Raw genomic sequence first — 11,614 nt, forward strand, 5'->3', positions numbered from 1 at the left:
TATATATATATATATAAAACTGTCTAAAATATATCCTCAAGGAAACCCTCAAATATCTTTTAGGGTAGGGATCTTAGTCTTTTTACTGATATGTCAGCATATAGAATAAGGTCAATATATATTCGACTGATCAGCGATTAACTTCTTAGTGTTTTTATGACTCTGCTATTGCTACTGTAATTAATTCCACAAGTTTAGCAGCTTAAAGCCATACAGATTTTGTTGTCTTACAATTATGAAGGTCAGAAGTCCAAATTGGGTGCATGTGGGCTAAAACCAAGGTTTAGCAGGGCTGTGTTCCTTCTGGAACTTTTAGTAAGAATTTTTTTTCCTGCCTTTTCCAGCGTCTAGAGGAAAAGCATCCACCTATGTTCCCTGATGCTTGGCCTCCTCCTCTTCTTCCTAGCCAGCAGCATAACATCTTCAAATCTCTCTGACTCTCATCTCCTACCTCCCTCTTACAAAGACCCTGTGCTTACATTAGACCTAACTGGAAAATCCAAGACAATCTCCTTTTGCAAGATCCTTACTTTAGTCAGCACAATGTCCTTTTACCCATGAAAGGTAATCTGTTCACAGGTTTTGGAGATGGGAATGCGAACACCTTTGGGAGCCCATTCTACCACAATGCTTAATCTCATTTTCCAATATCATATTGTATTACAGATTAGTTACCTGATTTAACTTCACCATAGGGAGATGATGTGCCTTTAGCTGCCAAAGTAAACAAACCCGAAGCAATATACTTACTTTAAAGCAGTGAACAAATGAATACTGTAAGATATGTAGACAAAGATTTCTGAGAGAGTTTTGAGCCAGTGAAATGAAAAGTACTGTATGACGATCGATAAACAGCTATTAAATAGATGGCAAATTAAGGTGCAGTAGATTAAAGGGAAATCACTTAGTTTTTTAAGAAGCCTTTTAGATCCGGGTTTGCCTTTGCTATTTAGAGTCCTGTAATAACCTCATGTGAGAGTGTTTTATAAGCATACTCCTCTGCTCATCTATAATAAAACCTTTTTTTCCTACTTGAAATGACTTTAGTGATGCTATATAAAATATATAGTGAAGGAGCTAATGGATGTGGCTCAGGGTTGTAGGGGGTGCAGTGTGCCTCTCCTTCTCAGAACTGCAGAGAGGTGTTGGCCTGCTGTGTATGCCAGGCACTGTTTACAAATTGGCCTTTAAGCTTTTTGGAAAATTGAGATGTGGGTTGGTGACTGAGCAGGCCTCCTGGGGCAGGGGCTGTGCTCCTAGGGAAGTGGGGATGGGTGACATTTTTGTCTCATCATGGGCCGCCATAACAAAGTACCACAGACTAGCTGTCTTAAATGACAAACATCGTCTCCTCAGTTCTGGAGGCTGGAAGGCTGAGATTAGGGTGCCAGGATGGTTGGGTTCTGGTGAAGACCCTCTTCTTGACTTGCCTTCTCACCATGTCTTCACATGTCAGAGAGAGACAGGTATCAAGATATTGAGAATCTCTTCCTCTCATAAGACCACAGGCCTGTTGGGTTTAACACGTGAATAGTAGGGGCACATAATTCAGCCCTTAGCAGTTGGATGGCACACCTGTGTTCCAACCTGCCTTCCTGGAAATTACCAGCTTCATATGTTTCTGGCATATTAAGGCTTTGCCTCCCAGTTCAAGGTCTCAGTGGTTCTGGGGCAGCTGGTAGGAAGCCAGGCTCCAGCAGTGCCTTGAGTTACTGCAGAAAGCAGAGCTTATCTCTAAAACTCTGGCATCTCCAGCAGAAGCCCTGGATAGCGGGGACCCAGGGCTGGTCTCAGGTCAGTAGGGGCAGACAGCAGCCAGGTGAAGATTGTTCTGAGTTCTTGGAGGCAGGTTTGCATCTCATTTGTCCACTTTGGACCAGTGAATTCCTGGTGCCATCATAGAACTTTCTGCAGACTAGGTGTTTGGGTGGTCAGAGGATCAGATTGATACGGGAGTGGCAGGTGAGGATTTGGGATAGAAGATGGTCTTTCTGCCTTGGAAGAGAGGCATGGTGCTGTGCTGGGGCTTGGGGATGAGCTGGCGGTGGGTGGCGGACAGGGGGCCTCAGCTGGGAGGCCAGGCTGCTCTAGACTGAGCCAGGGGCCAAAGTAGCTGCCCAGGCAGGAGGAATTTGTGGGTGCCACAGCTCTGGTGGGTGCACATTTGTTAGGGAGAAGCAGTATCCAGACCCAGGCACTTCCCCCTCTGGAGCTGCTGCCAGCCAGGGAGGGCAAGTCTCTTGGCAGCGGAAGGCAGGAATAGCTCCTGGCCTAATGGCAGCCAGAAAAGAAACTGCAGGAGGATATGGGTTTGTTGTGGAAGAGGTGGGGCCTGAAACCCTGAGGACCAAGAATCCTGCCCTCAATTTCTGATTGACACTCTTGACTAAAGGTGACTTTTTTCATTGGTGGAGGAAGATTCGTTCCTTAGCCTCTCGCGTCACTGGGATTACAGGCGTGCACCACCCCACCTTGCTAATTTTTATATTTTTTGGTAGAGACAGGGTTTCGCCATGTTGGCCTGGCTGATCTGGAACTCCTAACCGCAGATGAGCCGCCCGCCTCAGCCTCCCAAGTGCTGCGCTTGCAGATAAGACCCACTGTGCCTGGCCTCATTTGCTATTTTTAATAAGCATTGAGACCTAATTGGGGCATCCTTGCTGTTTTTCACTGAGAACCATTTATCCAAAACAAGACCTGAGCACTCTCACTGGAAGTATTCAGAATATGCTCTGAATTGAAGCTTTATTAACTCAAAATGAGCAAAGAGTTTGAGCAGTCGTCTGTGAAAATGCCAAGGGAGGGTTAAGGGGATTTGGCTCCACCCCTTGTCTCCAGTAGCCCCTTAAATCCAGGTTCCCAACAAGATTAAGAAGCCTGTGTAAAGGGAATAAAAATACCTTCGTAAAACTGTGGTTTTCATTGATCTGGGGAAAAACACACACACTGACAGTGCGCTTACAGTGCTAATACAGCTTCCAGTAAAGCTTCTGGTCCTCCCCTCCTCCCCCTTTCTAATCCCTTCAAGCCGATTGATGCCCCTAGCTGGTCTCTTTTAAATTGTTCATCCCAATAGGCTCATTCTTCCTGAGCAGTTCTTGTGAAAACAAAAGCTTTGTTTTTTCTTATCTTTTTTTTTTTTTTTTTTTTTAAAGTCTAGCTCTCTTTCCCTGGCTTATGGCGACCTCTGCCTCCAGGGTTCAAGCGATTCTCATGCTTCAGCCTCCTGAGTAGCTGGGATTACAGGCATTCGCCACCACGCCCAGCTAATTTTTTTGTATTTTTAAGAGAGACGGTGTTTCACCATGTTGGCCAGGCTGGTCTCAAACTCCTGGCTTCAAGTGCTGGGATTATAGGCATGAGCCACTGCGCCTGGCCTATCTAATAAATATTTATTAAATAAACATGCTCAGTACATAGAAGCATTTCCACATGCATGTTTTTTTTGTGTGTTTATTTTCTCAAAAACAGGATCTTATTCTACATACAGCTGGCTTTTGTAACTTCACAATGTGGCTTGGACGTCTTGCCCCTTCAGTATATATACATCTGTTGCATATTTTAATGGAACTGTGTAGTGTTCTATTACGTGGGTGCACAGAATGTGTTTTCCAAATCCTACAGTGATAGCCATGCAGGTGACTTCTAGTTTTTGCTATTATAGACAATGCTGTTGGGACCTTTTTGTTACCTCTGTCCTTGCCTACCTATGCTTTTCTGTAGGGTATATCCCTGGAAGTAAAATTGTTGCAGCAAGGGCCATGCACATTTGACTTCCAAATTACCCTGCAAAAAGGTGGTTTTCCAGTTTGTATTCCAACTAGGAGTATCAGGTGGGACTTGTGGAATAATGCTGTGACAACCCTTTACTGCTTAAAACCTACATTGGCACTTCAGATCTTTTGTTAAGTCCTTAGTCTGGTGTCAAATTCCCCAAAGGGTGTCCCTCATCTGTCTTTATAGCTTTAACTGTCATTGCTCTTTTTTTTTTTGAGATGGAGTGTCATTCTCTGTCACCCAGGATGGAGTGCAGTGGTATAATCTCGGCTCACTGCAACTTCTGCCTCCTGGGTTGAAGCAATTCTTCTGCCTCAGCCTTCCAAGTAGCTGGGACTACAGGCGCCCACCACCATGACCGGCTAAGTTTTTGTGGGTTTTTTTGTATTTTTAGTAGAGACAGGGTTTCACTATGTTGGCCAGGCTGGTCTCGAACTCCTGACCTCGTGATTCACCCATCTCCGCCTCCCAAAGTGGTGGGATTACAGGCATGAGCTACCACGCACAGCCATCATTGCTCTTATAAAGCCTCTGTGCTTTGGTAAAGCCCGTGGTTTTTAATCAGAGTAGTTTTGCCCCCCTGGGGACATTTGACAATGTCTGGAAATATTTTGGTTGACACGACTGGGAAGAGAGTGCTGCTGGCCAGAGGTGCCTCTCCATATCCTACAGTGCACAGTGCAGCCCCCATAATGAAAAGTTACCTGGTGCAAATGTCAATAGGGCAGAGGGCGGTGGTCAAGAAACCCTGCTGAGCTAAGCTCTTCACTGATCTCAAAAATCACTTGCTACTTGTCTACCTCTAGCCAAGGATGGACAGTTTTATCTAACGTGTCACCGCCAATCCCTCCCTATGGGTAGCTAGAGAGCTACCTTGAGGATTCTAAGGCGTTGCCTTGGGGTTCATTGAGGGGAAATGCTACACGGACCATTTAACAAATTGTAAAGTCACATTCCAGCAGGACGCTTTTGTTTTCTTTGTATTTTCCAGGGTGCCTCATGCATAGTTTTTCATACATAGTTGATGATTATATGTATCTTAATGTTGCCTGAATTACAGACACCTTAAGAGTAATTAGAGTTTTGTAGGAACCAGCTCTCCTAACCTGTACTGTTGTTTTCCTGCCGTTTGTCTTCAAGCCAAACATTTATATTTTCTGGTATTTATTTCATATCCTAAAGAGCTTTGAAATCCTAATAGGAGGTGATGGCTTGATGTTTACTGCATTGTCTTTAAAATGATTGTGGAATGAATATAATTGTATAGCTATTTTAGAAGACTGAGTGATCAAAAGGTCAGGAAAGATCAGCAGGCATTGATTGCATAGTACCCTACCAATTGGTACTTGGGCTTGTGCCTCTTATGAGGGAATTATTTTTGTTTGGGTTTTTTGTTTGTGCCTCTTATGAGGGAATTATTTTTGTTTGGGTTTTTTGTTTTTTGGGGGGTTTTTTGAGACCATCTCACCCTGTTGCCCAGGCAGGAGTGCAGTAGCATGATCTCAGCTCACTGCAGCCTCTGCCCCCCGAGGCTCAAGCAATCTTCCCACCTCAGCGTCTCGAGTAGCTAGGACTACAGGTATGCAGTGCCAGGCTAATTTTTGTATCTTTTGTAGAGACAGGGTTTCCCTGTATTGCCCAAGCTAGTCTCAAACTCCTGGGCTCAAGCGACCTGCCACCTTGGCCACCCAAAGTGTTGGGATTACAGTTGTGAGCCACCGTGCCCAGCCATGGTCGGGGGGACATTATTTAGGTCAATTTTGAAATCTAGGTGAACCTTTTTTTTTCAGTTTGAGGGTACAGGAATTGGTCAGCTTTTTCTGTGAAGGGCCAGATAGTAAATATTTTAGGCTTTAGGGGTCATGTGGTCTGTGTCACTGTTATCAGCTTTGGACTTGAAGCTGGAAAGCAGCCATAAACAATACTTAAATGAAAGGGCATGGGTTGAATAAGTATGTGTGTACAAAAGTAAATGCTTTCAGATAAGTGTGTGTGTATAAAAGTATTAATGAATGGGTTCAGATAAGTCTGTGTAAAAAACAGGTGGTAGGTCTGTGGGCAGTAGTTTGTTGAACCCTCTAAAACCATCAATATTTGAATATTTGACTGATGAACCCTACTTTGTAAGTAAATGATGTTGAAGGCCGGGGACGGTGGCCTCACACCTGTAATCCCTGCCCTTTGGGAGGCCAAGGTGGGTGGATCGTTTGAGCCAAGGCATTGAAGACCAGTCTGGGCAACCCGGTGAGACCCCATCTCTAAAGAAAATACAGGCTGGGCGCGGTGGCTCAAGCCTGTAATCCCAGCACTTTGGGAGGCCGAGACGGGCGGATCAGGAGGTCAGGAGATCGAGACCATCTTGGCTAACACGGTGAAAACCCATCTCTACTAAAAAATACAAAAAACTAGCTGGGCGAGGTGGCGGGCGCCTGTAGTCCCAGCTACTCGGAGGCTGAGGCAGGAGAATGGCATAAACCCGGGAGGCAGAGCTTGAAGTGAGCATAGAACCGGCCCCTGCCCCCCAGCCCAGGCCACAGCGTGAGCCCCCTTCCCAAAAAAAAAAAAAAAAAGAAAGAAAATACAGGCCAGGCGCAGTGGCTAATGCCTGTAATCCCAGCACTTTGGGAGGCCAAGGTGGGCGGATCAACTGAGGTCGGGAGTTTGAGACCAGCCTGGCCAAGATGGTGAAACCCCATCTCTACTGAAAATGCAAAAATTAGCCAGGGGTGGTGGCATGCGCCTGTAATCCCAGCTACTTGGGAGGCTGAGGCTGGAGAATCACTTGAACTGGGGAGGCAGAGGTTGCGGTGAGCTGAGATTGTGCCACTGCACTCCATCCTGGGCAACAGAGTAGTGAGACCTTGTCTCATAAAAAAGGAAAATACAAAAAAAAGAAAAAAAATTTAGCCAGGTGTGGTAGCACACGCCTGTAGTTCCAGCTACTCCGAAGGCTAAGGTGGGAGAACACCCAGACCTAGGAGGTCAAGGCTGCAGTGAGCCATGATGGTGCCACTGTACTGCGGTCTGGATGACAGAGTGAGACCCTGTCTTTAAAAAATTTCTCTAGGCCGGGCGCGGTGGCTCGTGCCTGTAATCCCAGCACTTTGGGAGGCTGAGGTGGGCGGATCATGAGGTCAGGAGATCGAGACCATCTTGGCCAACACGGTGAAATCCCATCTCTACTAAAAATACAAAAAATTAGCCGGGCGTGGTGGCGGGCGCCTGTAGTCCCAGCTACTCAGGAGGCTGATGCGGGAGAATGGCGTGAACCCAGGAGGCGGAGCTTGCAGTGAGCCGAGACCACGTCACTGCACTCCAGCCTGGGCGACAGAGCAAGACTTTGACTCAAAAAAAAAAAAAAAAAATTTTTTTTTTTCGGAAAGAAAAAAGAAATGGTGTTGAAAATGAAATCATGAGTATGATGAGTACCCTCTGCAATGATTGTCCTGGGAAAGGCAGTGATTCACAACCTTTCTTTGTCTTCCCTCGTAGAGATGTGGTATGGTGTGTTCCTGTGGGCACTGGTGTCTTCTCTGTTCTTTCATGTCCCTGCTGGATTACTGGCCCTCTTCACCCTCAGATATCACAAATATGGTAGGTTCATGTCTGTAAGCATCCTGTTGATGGGCATCGTGGGACCAATTACTGCTGGAATCTTGACAAGTATGTTAGACATTAAAATACCAGTGAAAAATGTTTAATATGACTAGTCAATTTCAGGACCTATTTTAGAAACATATCTGAGTAGGATGAAGGAAAGAGTGACGTTTAACCACAAGTCATTTTTTTGTTTTGTTTTGTTTTAAGATAGGTCTCCCTATGTCAGCAAGGCCGGAGTGCAGTGGTCACAATCTTGGCTCACCGCAGCCTCGACCTCTTGGGCTCAAGTAATCCTCCTACATCAGCCTCCCAAGAAGCTTGGACTACAGGGGTGTGCCACCATGCCTGGCTAATTTTTTTGTATTTTTTTAGAGACAGGGTTTCGTCATGTTGCCCAGGTCTTGAACTCCTAAGCTCAAGCGATCTGCCTACCTCAGCCTGCCAAAAGGCTGGGATTACAGGCATGAGCCTCTGTGCCTGGCCCAGTTTTTTTTTTTTTTTTTTCCCCACCCCCAAGGCCCTATTACTTGGCTAACCTCTTTGACTTACTGAGTCAGATTTCATCTCAGTGGCTTCAGGGAAGTCATGTTAAACTTTGTGAGATATATCTTGTGAGAGAGGCCACCAGCAAGAGGAAAATTTATCTTTTCGGAAGCTACTTCTCCTTTCTGATCAGCTATCTCTTGAGCATTGGCCCTGCAATATAGTTGGTGAATTACTTCCACTCATGTGGATGTGGTTGCTGTAAAGATAGAAGACAAATTCTGATGACAAGAATTCTTTGCTAGGTGTAGTAGCTCATGACTGTGATCCCAGCACTTTGGGAGGCAGAGGTGGGAGGGTTGCTGAAGCCCAGGAAATTGAGACTAGCCTGAACAACATAGCAAGACCCCATCTCTACAAATAAGAATAAAAAATGTAGCTGAGTGTAATAGTGTGTGCCTGTGGTTCCAGCTACGTGGGAGGCTGACGTGGGAGGATTGCTGGAGCCAGGAGGTCCAGGCTGGGCTGCCGTGAGCCGTGATCACACCACAGCAGATCAGCCTGGGCCACAGAGCAAGACCCGAGGGGGAAAAAAAAGAATTCTTGTTTAGAAAAGTACCCGGTTAGTGCTCTGGTTATTTTTTTCCCCTTAGGACTTTCTGAATAAGAATTGGAGTAACATGATGTTATGAATTATTTTCAGGCCTGTTTTTGGGGCATTTGTTTTGCTACGGCTTTTGCTTATGGGATAAGACACAGTTACAGAAATGAGAACAACAAGTTTAAATTATTTTAAAGCTCATGCATAAATATAAATGTGTATTTTATATAAACTAAAAGTTCTAAGTAATTAAAATGTAAAATCCTCCATTTTCCCATCCCTAAATAATAGCCACAGTTTACATCTTGGTGTGTATTTCTTTTTTTAGGTATACATGTAAATATAAATATGTTCTTATAATATAGAAATGTAATATTCCTACTGATTTGTAACTTTTTTTCACTGTGAATTGAAACCTTAGCGTCAAGCAGAAATGATTTGCCTTCTGTGTCTTTGACTGGAGGTTTTTTTTTTTTTTTTTTTTTGAGAGAAAGTGGCCTAGTTTCTCTGTGTTCTAACTGTATCACCTACCGCTTCTTTGGAGACCTTATGTCCCAGGATGACTGGCTCCTAGGGCCTGTCTTTGTTTATTTCTTAGTAAAATAGGGATGAAACTACCCACCTCATACCCTTGCATGATTGAGCCAATGTGTATATGATGTACTTAAACATAATCCCTGACACATAGTAATTGTCGAATACATATTGTATTCATTTCTGTCTTTAAGGCTCTATGAGTAATCTGTTCCCTTTCCATTTGCTGCTCCCTTGGATATACTTTTTCCTTTCTTCACTTCATTATCGCAGTCCCACTTTAGGGCCCAGTTCAAGTTCCTTAAGCTTCTTTCTACCCAATCCACTCTTTCTGTGTTCCTAAATTTTGGAGGGGCCCAATGAAACATGTCTTTCAGATGTTAGTAACAAAATGTATGCATTGCCAGTGGAGGTGGGCATTTTAAATCACTAAATGTTCAAGGCAGCCAACCTTTGGTTAATACTGTTCTTTCTTCTTGTTAAAATATGTTAATATACCTTCATATCACATTTATGAAATGTGCCAGGCATGGTGGTTTATGCGTGTAATCCCAGCACTTTGGGAGGCCAGCTTGTGAGGATCGCTTAAGTCCAAGAGTTCAAAACTAGCCTGGGCAACATAGTGAGACCCTGTCTCTACGAAAAATAAATAAATAAAATAGCCAGGCATGGTGGCATGTGCCTCTAGTCCCAGCTGCTCAGGAGGATCACTTGAACCCTGGTGATTGAGGCTGCAGGGAGCTGTGATCATGGCACCGCATTCCAGCCTGAGCAAAAGAGTGAAACACTGTCTCAAAAAAAAAAAAAAAATTGTAAACGTGATTGAGACACTGTATGTTATTTTGCATTATTGCAAATCTGTTTCTGTCTTGTGTTCCCAGCTAGATTCCAAGTACCTAGAGAATAGGGATCATACCTTATAAAACACGGAAGTGTTCTGCAGAAGAAAATTTGAGTGAATGAACACGCTATGACCAAGGAGAATTTTATTTGGTGCATTTTGTGGAGGAAGGTCATATAGGAAATCTGGATCTATTCTTTTCTTTTTAAAATTTTTATTTATGTATTTTTATTTGAGAACAGGGTCTTGCTCTGTCACCTGGGCTGGAGTGCAGTGGCACAGTCACAGCTCACTGCAGCCTTGACCTCCCAAGCTCAAGTGATCCTCCTACCTCAGCCACCCAAGTAACTAGGATTACAGGCACGTGCCACCACACCCAGCTAATTTTTCTATTTTTTGTAAAGACAAGGTTTTGTCATGTTGCCCAGACTGGTCTCAAACTCCTGGGCTTAAGTGATCCTCCTGCCTCGGCCTTCCAAAATGCTGGGATTGTAGGCTTGAGCCACTGTACCTGGCCAGATCTTTTTTTTTTTGCGACAGGATCTGGCTCTGTTGCCCAGGCTTGAGTGCAGTGTCGCAATCTCGGCTCACAGCGACCTCAGCCTCCTGGGTTCAAGCAACTCTCCTGTCTCAGCCTCCCGAGTAGTAGGGATTACAGGCGCATGCCACCACACTTGGCTAATTTTTTGTATTTTTAGTAGAGATGGGGTTTCACCATGTTGCCCAGGCTGGTCTCAAACTCCTTAGCTCAGATGATCCAACCACCTCGGCCTCCCAAAGTGCTGGGATCACAGGCGTGAGCTACCACGCCCAGCTGGATCTGTTCTTTTCAAACAAATGAAACGTTAACTTTCTTGGTACAATGCTGAACTCCTATAGTAACTTAGATGGGTATCTGCATAGATACAGGGGTTTTTGTTTTGTTTTCTCAATTTGCGGGAAGTTATAGTGACTAACATAATAAAAACAATCAATGACTTGGGAAACAGGAAGGAATCCCTGAATCCTCTCATGCCCTGTGAATTAATAACAATATGACTTAGAGGTCCTCCTGTCTTCCCTTCTCACCCCTCTACTCCCTCCTGCATCCATTTCTTGAAGGGAACTATGAGTATGACAGAAGGTGGCCTGAAACGTTTCTTGCTTAGTCTAACTCAAAAGACTATTTTCATTTGTTACCAAAATGTAGTAGGTCCCTGTTAAAGGCTAGGCATGGGGTAACTGGTAGGGGAATACACAGATATTTTTGAGTTCATAATCCGGTCATGTGGGAATTGCTATCTTTGTGATTTTGATTATTTCTTCTAGATTATTTTATTCAATAAATCTAGGAGACTCTTGGTTTTAAGGAGTCAGCATCTAAAAGTGATCTGCAAGCCATGTAATGAATACTCAAAGCCTAGAGTAGTCCACAGAAAGAACAGGGAAAACCTAACATTTCTATAAGATGTAGATTTCAATATAAAAATCTGGAACAGGCCGGGTGCAGTGGCTCACGCCTGTAATCCCAGCACTTTGGGAGGCCGATGTGGGCGGATCACGAGGTCAAGAGATCAAGACCATCCTGGCCAACATGGTAAAACCCCGTCTCTGCTAAAAATACAAGAATTAGCTGGGCGTTGTGGTGCATGCCTGTAGTCCCAGCTACTCGGGAGGCTAAGGCAGGAGAATCACTTGAACACAGCAGGCAGAGGTTGTGGTGAGCTGAGTTCGCACCACTGCACTCCAGCCTGGCGACAGAGTGAGACTCCGTCTCAAAAAAAAAAAAAAAAAAAAAA

The 11,614-nt window shown here is 44.5% G+C and overlaps 1 protein-coding gene across 3 annotated transcripts in view; it reads left to right on the forward strand.

Annotated features, from left to right (window-relative positions):
- TMEM170A (transmembrane protein 170A) overlaps window positions 1-11,614 on the forward strand; it is an 18,786-nt gene that overhangs the window by 6,188 nt on the left and 984 nt on the right. For 2 of the 3 annotated variants that reach the window (XM_017868686.1, XM_017868684.1), the window contains exon 2: window positions 7,270-7,440. In XM_017868686.1, coding sequence (XP_017724175.1) covers window positions 7,272-7,440 — 169 coding nt within the window. In that variant the 5' untranslated portion in view covers window positions 7,270-7,271. The remainder of the gene's footprint in view (window positions 1-7,269; window positions 7,441-11,614) is intronic. The other variant, XM_017868685.1, reaches the window with a different exon arrangement.

The sequence above is a fragment of the Rhinopithecus bieti genome, unplaced genomic scaffold (assembly GCF_001698545.2).
Source record: "Rhinopithecus bieti isolate Rb0 unplaced genomic scaffold, ASM169854v2 scaffold_2574, whole genome shotgun sequence".
Taxonomy (NCBI): domain Eukaryota; kingdom Metazoa; phylum Chordata; class Mammalia; order Primates; family Cercopithecidae; genus Rhinopithecus; species Rhinopithecus bieti.